This window comes from Prosopis cineraria, unplaced genomic scaffold (genome assembly GCF_029017545.1).
Source record: "Prosopis cineraria cultivar Desert tree isolate PC_DT_omini unplaced genomic scaffold, ASM2901754v1 PC15, whole genome shotgun sequence".
NCBI lineage: Eukaryota > Viridiplantae > Streptophyta > Magnoliopsida > Fabales > Fabaceae > Prosopis > Prosopis cineraria.
Genome location: NW_026555346.1, coordinates 5,101,294 through 5,124,722, shown reverse-complemented (window position 1 = coordinate 5,124,722; position 23,429 = coordinate 5,101,294). Strand labels below are relative to the sequence as shown.

Genomic DNA, 23,429 nt, shown 5'->3' with positions numbered 1-23,429 from the left:
GACATTTTGTGTCAATGGAAAAGAGGTTTCATCTATTTTAATATAAACATGCATGATAATCATTAAATGCAAAATATCAATCTTATTTATGAGGGTTTTTTATCAATTAATAGTGTTTTTTCTTTTGGGGGGGGGGCCTACTTTCATCAAACTAATTCAACGAGCCCGAATAAACCTGGCAACTGGCATACAAACGCAATAATTCACCAAAACGACCAAATATTCCTGAAGCGTCTTTTTTTCTTTTTCCTTTTTTGTAAACAAGTGTCTTTTTTTTTATTTCAATATTATATCGCATCAGTAAAATGAAGCTATATGTTACTCTTCATCTCTTTTTAACTCTGGTAGGACATGTTTATTGTAAATTGAATTAGTTATATATAAACATCATACGTTGATATACCGTTTATGACTGTCAAGTTCATGATGAATATAATTTGGATCCCTCCCTATTGATCATTCAGACAGGAGAGGGATGTTGCAATAGCTGGTGAAATTTAGTTTGAGTCGCGCCTGAGGACACAGTTCTTAAGAGTTATTTCGCCACACCAGGTTGATCGTGCAGCAATTTCTCAAGATTAAACAGACTCTTCCTACTAAAAGTAGGGACATAGAACAATAATAATTCACAGAACATACTAAGATAACTACACAATGAACTAATATAATAGAAGAGGAGAGAAAAGTTGAGAGTATCAAGGCTCTCTCTGAACCTATGGCAAGCATTGCCTTTTATAGGTAGATCTCATAATGCTGGGCAATAAAACTACCTTAATCACAATTAAAAAATGGTTTCAAATAATAATTTTGTTTAAATTATATGTTATAAAATAATAAATAGAATTAAATAGTAATTAATATTATTAATTTATAATAATTCCTTTTGAAATATTAAAAAATATTTATAATATCCAACAATCCCCCACATATTTTAAAAGGAAGGAAAATTTTCTTGAAAACTATTTTATACAAATAATTTATAACTCCACATAATAGTTTTCAAAACTTTAAAAAAATGCCCAGTCTGTTTGATACCACATTTAGCTCGTGTGTGAATAATTGTATTTACATGAGCCCACTTTTTCTCTAAGCCCATTTGCTTTGCCTAAGCTCATACCTTAGTATATATTATTAAGGCCTCCATTCATTTGAGCAATATGGGACTTTCCTTTTTGACACAATTTCAACAATCCCCCATATGTATCAAAAAGACCACTATCATTTGAGTTATTCACACGGAAGATAATCACTTCGAATTTGATGTCTTTGGGCTTGAACCAAACCTAGACCAATAAAATTTAACACACATAAAAATTGATGTAACTTTGTTATTGAATGAACAGATCTCAGTCGTGTACTAGAGGTCTTATTAGTCACATTTTACCCCTATAATTTCATTGTTAAGGCAGTTTTACACGTTATCGATCATGCGCGTGCCTAGTTTTAACAAATGCTATATAAATTTCGCCACGATCTCATAGCAGCAACCCCACTCCATATTTGTATAGGTGTTTTCATCAAGTGTATCTGTAATGAATACACCATCTATAAGGACTGTGAAAAACACTAAGAGCTTTTGCTCAACCTCCAATCAATGTATTTTAGCGCTTTCTCAAGCCATTAGAAGGGACAAAAAATTTAGTGCTAACAAAACTAACAAGTGACTTGTTTTTACCCATTGAACCTTCTTAATGGAATTTCCAATCACAAAAGTTGGGTTGCCATCATCGTTAATTTTAAATTGGCTTAAGTCTCATTCCCCTCGACATTTGAATAATTAAAATTCTTTCCCAGGGACTAGTTAATGGATCCATTAGATTTACATTTGATCTCACCTAATTGATTGAAATAACTTTCTTTTTTAGCATGCTTAATTGTATCTCAATCGATATTTACCTATATCATTATTCTCTTTACAATAACTATTGCCATTTGGCAATTACAAATCATCGACATGACTTGTGTCGATTTTACTTATAATAAAATATTTATTGAGAAGTTTATTAACTACTCAGTCTTATTATTAGCCAATTCAGAGTAATAAACTCTGGCTCAAATAACATGTTATTTGGCTACTAATGAATTTTTTCTCATTTGAATATAAAATTCAATTAACATCATTGTATTATTTTAATACAATGAAAATTCATTATTCATGATACCAATATTTATGGTATCTCTCAAAGGAATTGACTCGTCCTTTTATGAGACTATTTGATATGCTCAATCTTCATGCAACATAACTATATCATGGGATTAATATTAATCAATGGCAAACTCTCTAAAGTTTGTATGTGCATATATAGATTGAGCAATAAAACCATCCCATTTTCATTTTTAACCATTTTAGCATTATGGGAATACTCGTTGATACTAAGTGTTAGATTTTTTAAAGTAATAAACTCTATGATCCTGTTGTTATATTTATTTTCATCACCACTAAGGGTGGATACTTACTAGTGAATTTTCTCACATAAATAAATAATTTAATTAATATCCATGTATTTTATACAACAACGATCCACTATTCACAATCTCATAATTTAAAAAAATATTTTATTTTTCTCATATAGACCATAACACATATAAATAAATCATTATCCACAATAATGAATATTTATGCCAAAACAAATAGATCATGCACCTATTTAAAATAAATTTATTTACACTAGATAAATAATTAAATTTGTGCCATCATCATAACGCTTGTTGCAAGCCACACAAAATCACATTTCTTGCATTTATGCAAATAACAAAGCCTCCATATAATATTTTCTTTGAATCACAGTGTAGAACTATCTTGGCATTTATAAAATGAGGCTAACCATATGGCACAACACAATCTTTAGAATAAAGCAAAATAATTTTGCTAGACACCCCCACATTTTCAAGTATATTTCAACCACATATATGAAAAATATTTAAATATTTTCATAAATTATTAATAATAATTTTAATTAAATTAGAATCTCGTCATATAACCTTCTCCCATTCTAATTAAATTATAATTTCTCATAATTTTTAAATCCACCATAAACATATTAACTCCCACACATGCTCCCATATTATGGACAAATCAGCAAAAGCCTTCTCATATCATGTCTCTAATGATAGCACCAAATAAAATGATGAAACACCATACATGTGTATCAAATATTCAAGCTAATAATTTCAAAACTTCGCTGGAATATATATTAGCTTTTCAACGGCAGTTTGAAAAGCCAATTGCAGCATTAAAAATATAGACTCGCAAGTCTATTCAATTAACAACAATTTCATCCAAAAAAAACAAGAAAAACGCAAATTGAATTTCACTTGAATTTATATAATAAGCAATCAACAATTGATTAAGCTTAGCAACCTTGCAAATTAAATGTCAACCAACCCAAAAAGAAAAATCCAAAGCATAAATGGGTTTCATATTTTCTTCAAGAGCATATATTCAATTATGACTAATCACGGTTATGACACTCATAGTCATAAAATAGATCACATATCAACATTTGCTCCCAAAATAATTCAACCCCTTTAATGGCATTAATTATTTATAAAAGCCAATAATATCTCACATTAGGAATGGTGAATCGTAAGCCACTGATGATTTAACTAAGAAAAGAATTTTGAAAAAATGCATAGTAAAGACCTTCATTTGTAATCGTGCATTGAAGATATCTTAATGTGATTAAATAATAAGTTATTCCTCAATCAATGCACATTTACGTTGCATGATATGTAGAGTTGCAAGTTTTGCAGTTTCACCTAATGAAGCAAATAATAAAGAGACCAAACCACATAATTGAGTACTCTCGGAATACTCACAAACTGGCGAGGCAAAAAACCAAGATGGCTGAAATAATCTTTGGGTAACTAGTTCAGCAATAGTAGATCCACGTGTCTCTTTCATTGGCTACCATCAATTTGAATCTCCACACCAAATGGTGTGCCCAGCTATCAATGTGAGTAGTTCTTCCGCTAGTATTGTGGTATGCATCCCGCAACTTTACACCTAAAATGATGTGCATGTGCTCCTATACCCAATTATGCTCATAAACATAATTGAAACTCACTTACTCACCGTACACCTCCACTAGATCTAAACCCACCAAGCTTAGTACAACTAAATAAGACTAGCATGATGGAGATAACTCTTAAAATTGTTGGCATTAACTGGTGAAATTTAGTCTGAGTCGTACTCGAGGACACTGTCCTTAAGAGCTATTCTGCCACACCGGGTTGATCGCGCGGCAGTTTCTCATAATTAAACAGACTCTTCCTACTAAAAGAAAAGACATAAAACAATAAAAATTCACAGAACATATTCAGGTAACTACACAATGAACTAATATAACAGAAAAGGAGAGAAAACCCGAGAGTATCAAGGCTCTCTCTGAACCTGTGGCAAGCATTGCCTTTTATAGGCAAATCTCATAATGTTAGGTAATAAAACCACCTTAATCACAATTAAAAAAATAATTTCAAATAATAATATTATTTAAATTATATATTATAAAATAATAAATAGACTTAAATAATAATTAATATTATTAATTTATAATAATTTCTTTTAAAATACTAAAAAATATTTATAATATCCAACAAGGGATAGAGAAATAGAGCGGGACTCATGCATGTGACTGTCTCTTCAATCTATATTCTCAAATGAAAGTTAAACATTATAATTATGAGGGTCTGATTAGGGAATTAAATTCACATTAGGAGGCTGTAGGCCCTATTTATAGGTCGCTTCCCTTCGCTTTGTACGTTGTCTACTTCGCAGAGCTTGAACTCTTGGAGTTTACTGTAACATCCTGATTTTTTATATAATAAAGAAATTGTGGAATTTAGGTTTTGAGAAAAAAAATGATAATAATAGAAATTTATATTATTTGAGGTTATTTAGAAATAATATTATGGTTAGGTATTTAATTATGAATTTAAAAATTTAAATTTAAAATCACATAAGCAATATTTAGTTAAGATATAATATATAAATAATTTTTTTTTATGTATGTGTTGAAAAAAAAAGAGAAGGTAGAAGGAACAAAAAAAAGGGGGTGGAAGGTTGTTGTTTCTAAGTCCCACATTGGTTAGATGAGGGAAGAGAAGAGGTGCCTTCATGTATAAAAAGGAGGGGGTGTGTGCATTAGGAAGCATGAGAGGCTGAAATGCAATTTAGAGGAAATTGCAACTTTTGGCCCAAAGGTTTGAATAATTAAATTCAAACCTATAGTTTTTTTTAATATAATTTTGGGACTCACAATCCCATTTTTATATTATTTTTCTCTCTTCCTCTCACGTTGCTCGGCGTTTTCTCGCAAGGGGGGATTATTTTCTTTTTCTTCAGGTATGTTCTAACTTTCCTGTTTAGATTAGCATTTAAAAATTTATTTAATTACAAAATTAATTTTATAGTTATTTTCTAAATAATATTAGCTTTCTAATGATATGATTATTTTGTAGGATAGAGTAAATATTTTGGTTAGGATTTTTCTATAGGATAGTTAATCTGATGATATGATGGATTAAAAATATAGGTTAAAACTCTTAGGGATATAATAAATATTATAGAATATTTTCTTGAGGTTGAAACTCATGTTTAAGAATTTTTGAGTTAAAATCTAGATCTATATGGTTGAATTTATGTGGAATCTGAGATGTAGGGATAAACCTATGATTATTAAATATTTATTTAAGTATGAATAGGTATTTTTGAGGTTATAGAAAGGTGATTTGAGGTTTCAGGATAATTGTAAAATTTTTAATTTATTTTTGGACGAATTTTTAGAATATAGAAGGATGAAATTGTGATACTAGAAGTGATTTGAGGATAAAAAAAATAGTTTATTAGGGTACGAGAATTTTAGAAAAAGAATTTGGGAAGTTAAATGAGGCATAAATCTTAAATTAGTATTAATATGGATTATAGATCTAAGACTTTCTAATTCTTTAAATTAGAGTTATTTATTTTAATGTAAAATTAATATATAGTATTGTGAAATAATTATGTAGATTATATTGACAAAGATAGTGGTGAAAAAGGAGTTGTGAAGGGGAACTTGTTATTCAAGACACAAGGTAACCATTATTAATGTGTTGTGATGAGTGTGTTTGTGAATGGTTATGTGTTGTTTTGTTGTTTGGAAAAATTATGAATTATTGAAAATAAATACTGTATATACTTGTTTGAAATTATTGCCAAGTGGGTTAAAAATTTATTTTTTATTTATCATGATGAGATATTATTGTTCGGATATATTCCTGTTTGGATATTTGAATGATGCATGACTTGTCAGGGTATTTTAATGTATGGTGTTAATGGGAATTTCTGTTCGGTTAATTATTACCACGTGGTAAGCCCTCATTGGACCCAATGAGTGGCGTGTCGCTTGGTCCAACTCACCTTTGGCCGGGTGATTTGGCGTCCGAGCATGGTGAAAGGAGGATATAAGGTGCAGTCATGCAATTAAATACTTGTTCGGTTTGTTTGAAAATATTGTTCGGTTAAATGTTTTGTGTGCCCACTTAGCAATCGCATGATTAGTTACATCCGCATGCATCATTACATATTAATTTTTGGTTACTGGGACTTTTAAGTCTCATTCCCCGTGGTTAATATTTTTACAGGAGCGAATCCGGCCGAGAAAGCACCAGAGGTGTAATTATGGTGTATGAGACACCATCTTTTACGTTGCCTCTTATTTTGGATTATACAATGTATCTTGTGCCAACTTAGGACATATCTTGTCTATGGAGCATGTAAACTCTAATCCTTTTTATTAAATGCATTTATATGTCCAAGAGGATTATGTCTGTCCCTTTTGATTCATGACCTAATTTAAATAACATGCTATGAGGATCATGTCTGTCCCTCATGGTTCTAATTGCTTTTTGAGATATTTTAAGACCTGTGGTATATTGTCTTGGATGTATCATGGTAGAAATTTTTCTACCATGATAAGGGTATGATAAGGGTTCAATGAAAAAAAAATGATTTCTTGAATTAATAATTTGTGAAAAATCAGTTTGTAAATTTGAGGGTGTTACATATTGGTATCAGAGCATATAGTCGGTTGGCAATATACATTGTTATGGTGCTTCTCATTGTATGGCCATGATATAGCTAGGCTAATTTTATTATTTATATCTTGTATCCTTTAGGAGGGGAGAGAAAATGCCTGTTACTCGTGGTAACTCAGGATTCCAACATGAGCACCTGCCACCGCCACTGCCAAATGAGGAGCCTGACTTGGCGGAATTAAGAATGCTTGTAAAAACATTAACAGACAAGGTTCAAGGATACGAACAAGAGTTGACGGAGCTAAAGAGGCAAAAGGTAACTGAAAATGGAGATAGGGCTCATGTTGAGAGTCATGTGGGGGAAGGCAGTTCCTCACATCCTGCCACTCCGAGAGATCATGAGTCTAGAAGGAAAGAAATTAGGCAGGAGGAACAAAGAGCCCCACCGACCATTACTGATGTGTGAGAAACTGTTAGGAAGTTTAACCCTCCTCCGTGGTAGAGGAATGGGTGAAGAGACTCGAATCCATCTTTCGAGTAGTCACATGCACCAGCAATCAAAAAGTACAAGTAGCATTAGTGCTCCTAGTGAAAGGAGCAAGAGATTGGTGGGAGACAGCAGGGCCCAGGGATGATTCTACACTCACCTGGGAGGAATTCAAGGAAAAATTATTCAGGCATTACTTTCCATCAGAGTTAAGGTCTGAGAAGGAAGCGGAATTCCATGCCTTTAAGCAAGGGAACCTCGATGAGGACACATTCATTGCTAAGTTTCAGGAGTTATCTAGATACTCCACGTACCTGCAGTATAGGGATGATTCCGAATGGAAGGCTAAGCGCTTATTGGAGAAGGCTAGACCAGAATTGAGGGAACAATTGGCTCATCTAGATATCCGAGATTATGATGAAATGTGCATAAAACTACAAGTAGTAGCTCGCAGTAAGAAGGAGGTTGAGAGAGAGAAGAGGGGTTATTCATATAGTAGACCCCCAACCTACCCTCGACCCACCGGAGGCATTATGAAGAAAAACCATCAGGGTTCGAGTAGCTCATGGAACCAAGGAAGGCAGAAGGGTCCATTTCAAAGGGGCCAAGGACAGAGGAGCTATCATAGTAGTTATCACGGGTCACAGAGGAGCCCAACAGTATCTACACCTGCCCCGAGTACAGCGAGCTCTCAACAGTGCACTAAATGCGGGCGTCGTCATTTCGGACAGTGCTGGGTCTGTTACATTTGTGGAAACCCGGTCACATTGCAAAGTTTTGTGGGGACAACCAGGGCTCAAATATGAAGAACCCTTCCCAACATCCTACTGTCTCTGGCCGTGTGTTTGCTCTTACTCAGGACACCATGAACTCCCCAGATGCCATTAGAGGTAACATCAAAATCCTTCATCATGATATTGTTGCACTATTTGATTCGGGTGCTACACACTCTTTTATTTCTGAAACTTGTGTAAAGAACCTTGATTTGCCTGTGTGTATTTTACCTTTTGATATGAATGTGTCTACTCCTGCGGGAGAATCTGTAAGGACTGCTAAGGCATGCCTTAACCTAGTAGTCGAGTTTAAAAATAGGAAAACAACTATGGACTTAATTATCCTACCACTGAGAGGTATGGATGTAATTGTGGGAATGAATTGGATGGCTGCAAATGGTGCTATCCTAGATTGTAGAGAGAGGAGTGTGTCTTTATCTTCTTTGTCGGTGACCCCATCGAGACTCAAGATCATGTTTTCTTGTCGGCGGCGCAAGTTGATAGATGTATGAAGAAGGGTTGCCAGGCCTACATGGTTTTCTTCTCTATCCAAGCTGAGATTGATGAAGGCGTGAAGAATATCCCAATTGTCAAAGAATTTGCGGATGTATTTCCAGACGAAGTCTCCGGTTTACCCCCAAAGCGCGAGGTAGAGTTCTCAATTGAATTGGTACCCGGTACAGGGCCAATTTCTAAGGCTCCTTATCGGATGTCCCCTTCAGAGTTAGCGGAACTGAAAAAGCAAATTGAAGAGCTACTTGAGAAGGGTTTCATCAGACCGAGTGTTTCACCTTGGGGATCTCCAGTCCTTTTTGTAAAGAAGAAGGACGGAAGCCTCCGATTGTGCATTGATTATAGACAATTGAACAAAGTAACCATCAAGAACAAATATCCACTTTCGAGAATCGATGATTTGCTGGATCAGCTTGTGGGATCCGCAGTTTTCTCAAAGATTGACTTAAGGTCAGGGTACCACCAATTGAGAGTGAGAGCAGAGGATATACCTAAGACAGCATTTCGGACGAGATATGGGCATTATGAATTCATGGTGATGCCGTTTGGACTTACGAATGCTCCTGCGGTATTCATGGATTACATGAATAGGATCTTTCGACCCTATTTAGATAAGTTTGTAGTAGTGTTTATTGATGACATTCTTATTTATTCAAAGGATGAGGAGGCTCATGGTGAACATTTAAGAATCGTCTTGCAAGTTTTGAGGGAACATAAGCTTTATGCCAAATTAAACAAGTGTGAATTTTGGCTCCAAGAAGTAAAGTTTTTGGGCCATGTTGTGTCCAGAGACGGAGTTGCGGTGGATCCTAGCAAGATTGATGCAGTGATGAAGTGGGAACAGCCAAAATCTGTTACAGAGATACGAAGCTTTTTAGGTTTAGCAGGTTATTATCGTCGCTTTATTAAGGGATTTTCGCAAATTGCGATGCCCTTAACTAAGCTGACTAAGAAGGATGCCCCATTTATTTGGACTGACAAATGTGAAGCTGCTTTCCAAGAATTGAAAAAGAGGTTAACCACTACTCCAGTATTGACTATTCCTGACCCTGTGGTGCCGTACACTCTGTACACTGATGCTTCTTTAAAGGGTTTAGGATGTGTTTTGATGCAAAATGACCGAGTGGTTGCCTATTCCTCCAGACAGTTGAGACCACACGAGGAAAATTACCCTACTCATGATTTGGAGTTAGCTGCAGTTGTGTTTGCTCTGAAGATATGGAGACACTACTTGTATGGATCTAAGTTTCAAATCTTCAGTGACCATAAGAGCCTGAAGTATTTATTTGATCAAAAAGAGCTTAATATGAGGCAGCGACGATGGATGGAATTTCTGAAGGATTATGACTTTGAATTACATTACCATCCGGGTAAGGCTAACGTGGTAGCTGACGCCTTAAGTAGAAAGACTATTCATGCTGCACATTTGATGGTTCATGAATATCATTTGTGGAACAGTTTTCATGATGTTCCAGTAGATGTGATTGAACATCAAATGGCCGCACTCCAGGTAGCAGACTTTGAGAGCAAATTCTGGGAAGATCTCAGAGTCTCACAGCAGAGTGATGACTACTTAAGGAATATAAGGAAGGAGATAGTGGTAGGTAAGGCCCCAAATTTTACCATCTCTGAGGACACAGTGATGAAGTATAAAGGTAGAGTTTGTGTACCTAATGATCCAAGATTGAGGAATATCCTTTTAGAAGAAGCTCATAGGAGCAAATATACAATTCATCCCGGTATAACTAAAATGTACCATGATTTGAAGCGAGGTGGTGGTGAAGAAAGATGTAACTGAATTTGTTTCTAGATGTTTAACGTGTCAGAAGATAAAGATAGAACATCAGAAGCCAGCTGGAACACTGCAACCGTTAGATATTCCAAAGTGGAAATGGGATGATATTTCCATGGATTTCATCACTGGACTGCCAAGAACACCCTCGAGTAAGGATGCTATTTGGGTGATAGTAGACCGACTCACCAAATCGGCTCACTTTTTGGCGATCAAGTTTACCTCTACATTAGAGAAATTTGCTGAGATATACATTAAGGAGATAGTTAGACTTCATGGTATACCCTCTAGAATTGTGTCAGATCGTGACCCAAGGTTCACTTCAAACTTTTGGGGTGCGCTACAGAAGGCTATGGGTACCAGACTGAGTTTTAGCACCGCATACCACCCCCAAACAGATGGACAAACAGAGAGGACGATCCAGACTTTGGAGGACATGTTGAGAGCTTGTGCCATTGAACTACCAGGTAGTTGGGATAATCATTTGCCATTAGCTGAATTTGCCTATAATAACAGCTATCATTCTAGTATTGGGATGGCGCCTTATGAGGCCTTGTATGGCAGGAAGTGTAGATCGCCTTTGTGTTGGACAGAATTAAGTGAGAGGAGTATCATTGGTCCAGAAATTGTAAAGCAGACCACCCAGAAGATTGCAATGATTAAGCAAAAATTGCTAACAGCTCAGAGTCGACAGAAGAGCTATGCTGATAAGAGAAGACGACCGTTAGAGTTTCAAGTAGGAGATCATGTATTTTTGAAGGTTTCTCCGATGACAGGCATTGGTAGATCCATTAAGGCAAAGAAGTTGACACCTAGATTTATGGGCCCGTATGAGATCTTGGAGCGAATTGGACCTGCTGCATATAGAGTTGCATTGCCTCCACAGATTGCAGGTATCCATAATGTATTTCACGTATCACAGTTGAAGAAGTACAACCCGGATCCCTCCCATGTTATTGAACCTGAAGAAGTAGAATTGAGGGAGAATTTGACCTTTAGATCCGAACCGGAGCGAATTGAGGACTTTAAGGACAAACAACTGCGCAATAAGACCATCCGACTCGTGAAGGTGATTTGGAAGGGTGGAGCCCTGGGTGATGCTACTTGGGAAACCGAGGAGAGTATGAGGCAAGATTATCCACATTTATTTGCTTAGGTACATAGTTTCTATGCTTATCTATTAAATTTTGAGGACAAAATTTCTAAAAGGAGGGGAGAATTGTAACATCCTGATTTTTTATATAATAAAGAAATTGTGGAATTTAGGTTTTGAGAAAAAAAATGATAATGATAGGAATTTATATTATTTGAGGTTATTTAGAAATAATATTATGGTTAGGTATTTAATTATGAATTTAAAAATTTAAATTTAAAATCACATAAGCAATATTTAGTTAAGATATAATATATAAATAATTTTTTTTTATGTATGTGTTGAAAAAAAAAGAGAAGGTAGAAGGAACAAAAAAAAAGGGGGTGGAAGGTTGTTGTTTCTAAGTCCCACATTGGTTAGATGAGGGAAGAGAAGAGGTGCCTTCATGTATAAAAAGGAGGGGGTGTGTGCATTAGGAAGCATGAGAGGCTGAGATGCAATTTAGAGGAAATTGCAACTTTTGGCCCAAAGGTTTGAATAATTAAATTCAAACCTATAGTTTTTTTTAATATAATTTTGGGACTCACAATCCCATTTTTATATTATTTTTCTCTCTTCCTCTCACGTTGCTCGGCGTTTTCTCGCAAGGGGGGATTATTTTCTTTTTCTTCAGGTATGTTCTAACTTTCCTGTTTAGATTAGCATTTAAAAATTTATTTAATTACAAAATTAATTTTATAGTTATTTTCTAAATAATATTAGCTTTCTAATGATATGATTATTTTGTAGGATAGAGTAAATATTTTGTTAGGATTTTTCTATAGGATAGTTAATCTGATGATATGATGGATTAAAAATATAGGTTAAAACTCTTAGGGATATAATAAATATTATAGAATATTTTCTTGAGGTTGAAACTCATGTTTAAGAATTTTTGAGTTAAAATCTAGATCTATATGGTTGAATTTATGTGGAATCTGAGATGTAGGGATAAACCTATGATTATTAAATATTTATTTAAGTATGAATAGGTATTTTTGAGGTTATAGAAAGGTGATTTGAGGTTTCAGGATAATTGTAAAATTTTTAATTTATTTTTGGACGAATTTTTAGAATATAGAAGGATGAAATTGTGATACTAGAAGTGATTTGAGGATAAAAAAAATAGTTTATTAGGGTACAAGAATTTTAGAAAAAGAATTTGGGAAGTTAAATGAGGCATAAATCTTAAATTAGTGTTAATATGGATTATAGATCTAAGACTTTCTAATTCTTTAAATTAGAGTTATTTATTTTAATGTAAAATTAATATATAGTATTGTGAAATAATTATGTAGATTATATTGACAAAGATAGTGGTGAAAAAGGAGTTGTGAAGGGGAACTTGTTATTCAAGACACAAGGTAACCATTATTAATGTGTTGTGATGAGTGTGTTTGTGAATGGTTATGTGTTGTTTTGTTGTTTGGAAAAATTATGAATTATTGAAAATAAATACTGTATATACTTGTTTGAAATTATTGCCAAGTGGGTTAAAAATTTATTTTTTATTTATCATGATGAGATATTATTGTTCGGATATATTCCTGTTTGGATATTTGAATGATGCATGACTTGTCAGGGTATTTTAATGTATGGTGTTAATGGGAATTTCTGTTCGGTTAATTATTACCACGTGGTAAGCCCTCATTGGACCCAATGAGTGGCGTGTCGCTTGGTCCAACTCACCTTTGGCCGGGTGATTTGGCGTCCGAGCATGGTGAAAGGAGGATATAAGGTGCAGTCATGCAATTAAATACTTGTTCGGTTTGTTTGAAAATATTGTTCGGTTAAATGTTTTGTGTGCCCACTTAGCAATCGCATGATTAGTTACATCCGCATGCATCATTACATATTAATTTTTGGTTACTGGGACTTTTAAGTCTCATTCCCCGTGGTTAATATTTTTACAGGAGCGAATCCGGCCGAGAAAGCACCAGAGGTGTAATTATGGTGTATGAGACACCATCTTTTACGTTGCCTCTTATTTTGGATTATACAATGTATCTTGTGCCAACTTAGGACATATCTTGTCTATGGAGCATGTAAACTCTAATCCTTTTTATTAAATGCATTTATATGTCCAAGAGGATTATGTCTGTCCCTTTTGATTCATGACCTAATTTAAATAACATGCTATGAGGATCATGTCTGTCCCTCATGGTTCTAATTGCTTTTTGAGATATTTTAAGACCTGTGGTATATTATCTTGGATGTATCATGGTAGAAATTTTTCTACCATGATAAGGGTATGATAAGGGTTCAATGAAAAAAAAATGATTTCTTGAATTAATAATTTGCGAAAAATCGGTTTGTAAATTTGAGGGTGTTACATTTACTCATGCTCTTCCTTCAATTCACACCCACACAGTGATGTTCCCTTCAGGTAAATTGCACATACATAAGAGCAAATATGTAAAAATACTCACAAAACTTTTTTGTAAAAACACCCAATATCCTTAATTGAAGAATGATACAGCAATACTTATAAACTAGCTTTAATGTGTGTATCCATCTCCAACCCATTAACGATAATTGACATCGGTTAAATTTTTATTTTAAACCGCACGATCCATGCCAAGTAGCTACCACATCACCACCTCCTTTCTCCCTTACTCTCCACTCGTTGCATTGGAGTCTTGAAACCAAGTGAGACTGGCCATCCTGAAACTAGCCAATATGATTGATAAGTTGGGATTTTACATAAATTAATATATATCTTCTCCTCTTTTATTTACTAATTAGAGAAATTTGGATAAAATACCTCATTTGGTGATTTTTAGGCATTTTCAAGAAAAATGAGCGAAAACAACACCTAAATGGATAAAAATGCTAAGTACTAGCTCAAAGCTCCAGAAATAGGCCCAAAAAAAGTTGTCCACTCGTGGATAAGTAAAGAAGAGAATTTCTCCACCCACAGATATAGTTGCACAGGGAAGATCATGGCTTGAAAGCTCATCCACGTGTGAAGATTATATGCGGACACCCTAAACCTCGACACCCGACGACGAACAGAGGAGGTCACGAAAAAGACTCCTTCATTATTTGCCCATGCGTGAACCTTGAGAAGAAGAGTACGACCGCGTGCTAACAAAAGGAAAAACATGGCAAAATTTTAATTAAAATTCATATGCAAAGTTAAATAATATCTTACAAAAACATATGAGATAAGACAGAAATTAGAGGACAAAGGGGTGCTAACAAGTCATAAATAAAGCATCGGCAACTCTAAAGCATTAACCAAGGGCTTGGAGGCTAAATTGAATATTGAAGAGTGACCGTGAAGCTTCTTTAAGGTATTTATATCTGGATTCTCTTCTTTCTTCTATTATGTCTTTAGTTCTCCGTGTTGTTTTTGAATTATTTTTTATATTAGAGCTTTGAGTGGCTAGTTTTCTTTTATTCTTAGAGATTCTATGAACATTTAATACTTTGTAGATAGATTTCTTTTTGACTATCGATTTTAATCAATGCTTTAATGCTTAATAAGATTAATTTTGTGTCATGCTATTGGTGGCCAACTTTAGTGTCTATTTGAATTTTGGTTTTTGCCTTCGACAAAATAAAATCTCAAATAAATCATGTATTGAGCAACTTAAGATTTGATTTAATCTAATTTTCACTTGAGATAAAAATATACTCAAAAGTCCTAGGTAATCTTTTAAGTTTTGCACATAATTGAATTAGGATTTGCTTGAGATATCATAACATAATTAGATCATGAGTTTTAGAATCGACAAATGTATAATCTAATTTAGATAAGTGATTTTAAAGTTAAATTAAAATGTGATAACTAGAAGTAATTGAGCTGCAAAGTAGTAAAAGGGAATTAAAATTTCTAAGATGCTCTTAGATAGCTTATCTTAACTCAGGTTTATTCTTTGACTTTTATTTTATTTATTTCATATTTTTAAAGTAATAAAAACTTCACTGTTGATTAGATAATTTAACTGAAATGAAAACAATTTTATTTGTGTAAATTCATTTTATTTAGTTCCTTGTAAGACAACCTTGATTAGCTATATCTCGTTAGATCCGAACACTTGCTGTTTGTTTTAAAATTTTGTGCACATCAATTATAAGTGTGCCCTATGTCCCTCAATGTCGTCGTCTACCTCAACGTTCTCAACATCATTTGGCAGTCCAACTCCAACTCTCCCCTCTTCACGCCATATGGCAGTCTAGCTCTAACGCTCCCCTCTCTACCTCTAAGAGTCTTTCATACATCCTCCCTTCCAATGGCAACACCAAAAAACCTCTAACACATCCTTCGCATAGCTTATGCTACTTACTTTCTCTAGCACCACTAGACTCGTCGTTTTAAAATCCAATACAATGACTATGTGTGATGATGAAGGAGTTTGGGAGATATGAGGGAGCTATTGACAGGGTTTTGAATCAACTCCTTACAGAAATGGATGAGATGTCGACGAAGAAAACTGTGTTTATTAGTAGGGCCTACCAATCAACTGGACATAATAGACCCAGCATTTCTGCACCCTGGTCATCTAGACTAGTTGATTTATTCCCCCTCCTAGATAAGGAATCCCGCTATTATATATTTAAATCTTGCGAATGAAAATCCCTTGTGTCAATGGATGTTGATCTTAGAGCTCCTACTAAGTAGAAGGGATGGAAATGTAAGTTTGCAAAGGAGAAACAGCAGCAAAGAAGAGGCACTTACAACGGAGGGAAGCAATGAAGAGGAAATGGAAAGAGGAGTGAAGGATTTGGAGGAAGACACTAGTTTTCCAAAATTTATTACTCCACCTCAGCAAAAAATGGTCAAACTATTTGCTTAGATAACTTATATGTAAATTAACGGTCAATATAAGTTATCTTTAACGTGTTGGAGATGGATGCACCTATTGAAGCTAGTTTATAGAAATTTTTGCACCATTCTTATTCAAGAATACTAGGTGCTCTTGGTAGAAAATTTTTAAATATTTTTGCACATTTGCCCCATAAAAAAAACGCACATAGCAAAAACTATTACATCTCAAACAGAACAATGGTACCTATAAACAGAGCCAAGGCATTATTATGCCGTGGGCTACTCTGTGCTTTATATTACACTCCACCCGTGTAGAATAGAATAGTTAGCTATGGCACTATATATTATAAATATCCTAACAATGGACAAAATTTCTTTAAGTGTGACTAGCTAATCAATGGCTTTTTTACCAATAAACTGTAAATAGTAAAAAAATATTGAAATGCTGCACCATGGAAAATATTTATCCAAATGCTACAACAAAGTGATTGTGAAGAAATCATTCAAGCCAAGAACGATTTTGTAGTCAAAAATTATTTTTTTATTCAATTAAAAGTGAAATTATTCACTAGGTGAAAGATTCCATCTTTTTTATTGACATGATATTTTATTCACTATCAACTTTGAGAATATTTGCTTTTCCTTCTTGCTTTGCTTTTCTCATGCAATTCATTTAAGCATAAGATAGATAGCCACTTATTATCGTTAATGTTCCTCCAGTACTCAAAGAGTTTGATAAAACATCTGAGTACACGCAATAATATTGAAGACATACCCAATAATGGATCTAGCATATTAGTAGTGATACTAGGTATGCGGTAAGTTTTCACCTTCTTCCACTAATATCATTGAGTAGAAGTGGGTGAGTTAGAAATGGATGATGGTGAGAGTGGCACATAATGAGACTCGAATTGAACATGATTGAGAGAGGACAAAGGGGGCAATGATTATGATAGGCTAGCATGTAATGAGTTTAATAATAAAATTTTAAGGCTCTTGTGTTTTTACATTTTCATTTTAAATTAGTGATTGAGTAGACAAATAGCTACCACATCACTTGCTTAGTCTAACTTAAAGAATTTATGGATGAGGCAACTCAATTCTTAGTAGAGTAAGCTAAAGGTCCCTGTTAAATTATTGTTCTTTCATTACAAGTAAGATATTGCATTGGTCTCAAGCAACCTTATCTCAATAATCAATGCAATAAGAGCATTTTGAATGAGAATTAATCATTAGCCAGTATAACTCATTTGTTATATAAGCCTAAAATAAATAATAAGACATTAGGTATTAACAATTTTTTTATACAAAAAAAAGACGACACTAGTGAAAGAAAGTGAAAAACTTATCGCATACTCAATATCACTACTAATATATTAGATCTATTGTTGGGTATGTCTTTAATACCATTGTATTTACTTAGATGTTCTATCCAATTCTTCGAGTACCGGAGGAACATCAACAATAGTAAGTGGCCATCTATCTCACACTTGAAAATGAATCGCGTGTGAAAAGCAAAGCAAGAAAAGAAAGCAAAGATTCTCGTAGTTAATAGTGAATAAAATGTCATGTTAATAAAAAAGCTAAAATCATTCATTTAGCAAACAATTTCACTTTTTATTGAATAAAAATATAATTTTTGACTACAAAATTGCTTTTGGCTTGAACGATTTCTTCACAGTCAAAAATTCATTTTCATTCTGAATGATTTTTGTTGTAGTATTTAGATAAATATTTTCTATGATATAGCATTTTGATAATTTTTTTATTGTTTACATTATATTGGTAAAAAAATCGTAATCAACCATTACATGCTCCACTCTTGGCGGGGTTATCACCATTCTGACCTGTTATGTTCATGAGGAGTCAAACTTTCGTACGTGAAATCCGGGCCCAACCCACGTCACAGGTTATAATTTTTGCCGCAACAATTATTGCAGCAGCCTCAATGTATCGACATAGGACCGCCTAATTTCAACTTCACCACTGCTTATTTCGTTTGTCTGCGAGACCTGAAAATACCTAGATATTTGCACCACTAGAATCAATACATACATACAGCTCCATGTCATCAGTTAATTTCAACTGTATTATTTCGACGATAAAAAATTATTCATTGTTGAAATTCAAAACCAATGTAAGGTGAGGTGCATGGACGAGTATCCAGAGGTAGGCAGTTGGGTGTGGCGAAGTCTGGGGGAGACATGCGAGACCACCATTTATTTCCCATTTGCTTTTAGGGAGTCTCCTCCTATTGCCTAGCTAGAGCGTGCATGCGCAGAAAGACACGCATGCAGAGTCAGCTGGTACCTCCCCACTCAGTTGCCCCGCGACAAAATACGTTCATCATACTAATAATACATCTATATGCAGGACCACTCGTGTTGTCTTGTTTCTTATTTCTTTCGATTTTATCTGAGCTCTTGTTCTGTTTGTCATCAGCAAGTCATTTGCAGCTCCAGCGCATGAGTGTGATAACCAAATCATTGAGATCCCTTTTAATCTGTTCAGGCTAGTATTGCTGCCTAGATCCTTGAATTCACTTCGCACATTGGGTGGTTAAGATTAGATGACACTTACATATTTTTTCTCAGAATACCCCTCCTTTTCTGAGTTATTGCATCCTAATATCAACTCGTCATAATATAGCTTTCCTCGCTTTGCTTTCAAGACAATATTCACTATTCAGCTCTGTCAATTTCCTAGCTACTACGTATATGTTATCGTACCTATGATTAATAAAACATGGTATTCGTTTTCGTTAATTTTATAAGCGGTCTGAAATTCATATTCTGCGAGAGTTTCAGATCAGTACACTACTTTTGTCACAAGAATTCACACTCATGTACGGGACTACTGAATTACTCATGGCATTCCGAATCTATGACTGCACGCCGGTCGCCGGTGATATCCCATGGATAAATACGAGAACTCACATATGATTAGATTTTTGCGACACAAACAAGTTTTTTTCATCGTACGTACCGACTACCGTAATATCGGCCCGGAGGTAGTACCGTACAATTAACCTATTTAAAAATATACAGGAGACAATACAGCTTTTCCCCGTCATAGATATAAACGCGCAAAAGAAACAGCTGTACAATTACCCTTAAATTTCGATAAAATACTAGTTATAAAAAATCATGCCATTTAGCCATGAAGAGCTTATCACATCTAATTACAATTGAAACAGGAACGTAATAAATTAATTTTGACAAGTAACTAGCAGTAGTGAGAGAACAAGATAATTAACATGGTGTGGTGTGAAACCTAGCTAGTCGATCAAGACGCGACGTTGTTGATGGTGCCTCGAGTGATTGCAGGAATACAGCTGGAGCTCCTGAGGATCGTGTCACTCTTGTTAAGACCAACCTCATCAGAGGGAGTCACAGACCTGGCTGATCTGCTTCTTGATGCTTTCTTCAAGATCTCCTTGATGGCCTCGGCCTGGTACAGCGCAGGATAAGACCTGCCAATCTTGTTGAACTTGACGCACTCATTCATGTGCTCTTCCAGTGCTTCCTTTCCCTTTCCACCATTCTTCTGCGTCGTTTCGTTCACAGCTTCACCACACAAGCCGCATATGAATTTCCCCCAGAACCTGTGGCGCGCGCCCTTTATGTACTCTTCGCTGCACTCCTCTGACATTCCGCAACACTCGCACTTGGCTTTCTTCACCTCCCAGATGTCTTCCATGCCCTGTTGGTCTAGTCCCGACGTGACATCGGATATCGTTCTTTCAAGGCTATCCTTTGGGAATATATGCTCACTGCTCTTTGCATGGGATTCTACCAGTTGATTTGCCTTGTTTGGGTTTGAAGCCACGGTGATGAAATATGATAGTTCAGCTAGCTACTGATAGCTTTTGAGAAAATGTTAGGCAGGCCATGACATATTCAACATGTTTATGATCGTAGTTATACACACACACAGGATTTCTCATGTGAAGAAGATGCATGTGGACTCTAGTTGTCGAGTCTAGTAACTTATAAGGAACGTGACAGAAAAACCCGGACTGACCCAGGTCTTTCACGAAGCGAAGTTGGGGGATAACTTTTTACATGTAGTGAACACACTTTGTTTTCTTCTTAATTATATCCAAAGTTTAGCGGGTATTAATTAGTAGTAATACCGCCGTTTGCATATATGCACAAATAACAAAGGCAGAGTTTTGGTGTGAAGGTGTTGAACTGTTGCTATAAAGGGCAGGCAAATTTAGACGATAGAAGCTTTAGGATGCGCACCTGTGTATTTTAATCTCTGGACGAGAGAACTTTTAGGTTGGAAAACTAGATATAGAGTTTGGAAATATGGTTACAAGACAGATTTAAATTCAATGATTATACTTAATACAAATATTAAGTGCTTGTACTGTCTGAAATTAAAATCAACGGTTCAAATAAACTCACTCACTCGTTAGTTTCAAATGAAATATAAATTTATAATTATTGATTTGAATTTTAACTGTTCAAATAATACAGGCGCTCAATACTTATATTAAGTATAGTTATTTAATTTAAATTCAAACAAGTTAACAAAACCAATATAGAGTTGGATGTTAAAAGGCGACAAAATAAAAATAATAGATTATCCTAAAGAAATCCAAAATCAAAACAGGAAGTCATGTTTTTTTTTTGGGGGGGGGGGGGAGGTCAAGCTTATCATTTACGAGAAAGGAAAATAAAGGCATACGACGTTCACATGTATCTTCTCTTGAAGGTTGAAGGTCAAATTCCTACTTTATGGCCTCTCTGGCGGATAAGTCCTTGAAGAAAAAAATGCAGCTTCCGTTTTAATTAAATTGGAAAATATTTCATGATTCTCAAAATGAAAAATCTTGTCTGTCAGTTTCTCTCCGTGTAGGGTTATTAACTAGAAATTGTTCTTGTGCTTTACAAAAGAAGACAGTTGGGATCCAACTGTATTTAGCCGTTCAAGTTAAAAAGAAGAAGAAGAAGAAAAGAAAAATAGATATTAAGTTACAAAACAACAAAATATCCAACCCAATAGAAGCGAAATATGACAACTTCTCAAGTCAGCACTATTCACAAGTCAAGTGCATCAATATCTACGCAATTTATACATTATATAGAATATAGATACATGTGGATAATTAGGTAATATAGATATAGATTTTTTTTTTAAAAAAAAAATATATATATATATATAGGGCTTATTTATTCTGAACGCGCGGCCTGCAACTACCGAAACGCAGGACCCGGAACGAATTCGTGGGAATAAGAATGGCTGTGGGCAGCCCATACGGAAATCTGGAAGAATAATCAGGTCCAGTGGATCAAGTGACCCAAGAAAAAGACACAAAAGAGCACTCAACTAAAAACACAGCTGCTCACCGATCGGACAAATGATGAGGTGGGAAACAAAAACAAAATAAAAAAACTTGCGTATTTAACTTAGAGAGGCGAATGCAGTGTTCATAAAACTTCATATTGGATTTGAATGAATGGTTCTTGAGCTGTACACATAGTCCCCATAAGGTCCTGTTCTCTTGTGGTGGGGTAGGTCCCGTAAGTGTTGGGTCTGCTGCAATAGAAGAGACCTAGGTGACGAGATGCTGAATAGAGCCAAGCTTATCTAGTGTATAAGAAATATATCCCAAGGAGATGACGATGTTGATAGTTTGAGACTGACAGCTTCGGGAAGCGAAAGACAAGTGATCACGACCAACCATACCATTGTTTAGCCACGGACTTGTTATCTTCCAGCACTGGCCACATAAATATTAGAGGCCCTTCACATCTTCGTAAATAATATCCTGAGTCTTTCCCTGTCATGAAAACAAGTAACAGCCATAATTGATGATTGAATACTTATTCAAATCTCATCCCGGCCTCAACAAAATGCCCTAATGTATATAATTAATTTACCCTTGTATGTAATTGTTTTCAAGAGAAAAAGAAAATTGTATCCTGGCGTTTTTTATCAATTTGATTTTCGTTAATGAGATTAGCAATAAAAGAAGTCAAGAGAGAAGGAAAAGGAGATGAGGAAAGCGCTGTCCACATACTATTGATATGAAAGGCTCGTATTATATAAATGAACCTAATATTCATAAACCTCAACACGATAAACCTTAATAGATAAGATAATATTAACAGAATAAATCTTTATCTCAGCAAATATAATAAAGTTGCACGTGAGATAACAAGTCTATTAGCATATGAATTATATTTTAACAGTTTATTATCAAATTATTTTTGGTTTATGGTACGTGTAAAATGAAATAAAAGTTGATTTTATTAAAAGATAACCTCATAATGAATGGACATTATTGATCTCAGTTTTTATTCAAAGACGAACTGTCAGGAGATTTTTTTTTTTTTGGTTGAAAAAGGAAACCAAAAGGACAGTCATCCGATGTCTCTTGACATTGATCCGAGATGCCGTTGATACTTGTGCTTAAATGCGTGGTCATCTGCTCACCTTGCTCATGATTTTCTTATTTTATATTCCTTCTGATTTTATTTATAAAACAGATAGAAAATTTTTTTTTTAATTTTATTTATAAGTTATCTCGTTAAATTTTCAGTATAAATTTTCTTGTTTACTCACAAAATATTAAAAAGAGAAAATATATTATTAAACATATGTATTTAATTGAAGTAAAATTAATAATTAATACATTTTAAGATAAAGTCAATAAATTTTAAAACTTTTCTCGACTTCATTAAAATGTGTTGATAATAGCTTATAAATGAGATTAGTGAAACAGTAAACATGCCAGCGCCCGCTTGCGTTTCTTGATTTGATCCTGGTCCACGCCATATTTGTTCATCGATGAGTGACGAGCATATATTTTGCAAGAAAACATAGCTGATCGTCAATTCAGAGGGCTTTTGATCCGGACATCCACTGCGTTTTTTTTTTTCCCCTCGCTCCATATTTCGGGTTTGCCGTGGTCCCTTCTTGACTGGCAT

The 23,429-nt window shown here is 34.7% G+C and overlaps 1 protein-coding gene and 2 long non-coding RNA genes across 3 annotated transcripts; 2 read left to right on the top strand and 1 right to left on the bottom strand.

The window, feature by feature from the left end:
- Positions 1-5,175: 5,175 nt before the first annotated feature.
- On the top strand, positions 5,176-6,739 carry LOC129294166 (uncharacterized). Its single transcript, XR_008589309.1, has 3 exons — positions 5,176-5,344; positions 6,010-6,075; positions 6,625-6,739. It is a non-coding gene; the product is annotated as an uncharacterized LOC129294166 (long non-coding RNA).
- Positions 6,740-12,006: 5,267 nt separating this feature from the next.
- On the top strand, positions 12,007-13,742 carry LOC129294122 (uncharacterized). Its single transcript, XR_008589298.1, has 3 exons — positions 12,007-12,348; positions 13,013-13,078; positions 13,628-13,742. It is a non-coding gene; the product is annotated as an uncharacterized LOC129294122 (long non-coding RNA).
- A 5,807-nt stretch (positions 13,743-19,549) lies between these two features.
- LOC129294173 (uncharacterized) lies at positions 19,550-20,424 on the bottom strand. The gene has a single exon (XM_054932355.1). The coding sequence runs from the start codon at positions 20,185-20,187 to the stop codon at positions 19,774-19,776; it is 414 nt and encodes a 137-aa protein (XP_054788330.1). The 5' UTR covers positions 20,188-20,424; the 3' UTR covers positions 19,550-19,773.
- Between the last annotated feature and the right edge of the window lie 3,005 nt (positions 20,425-23,429).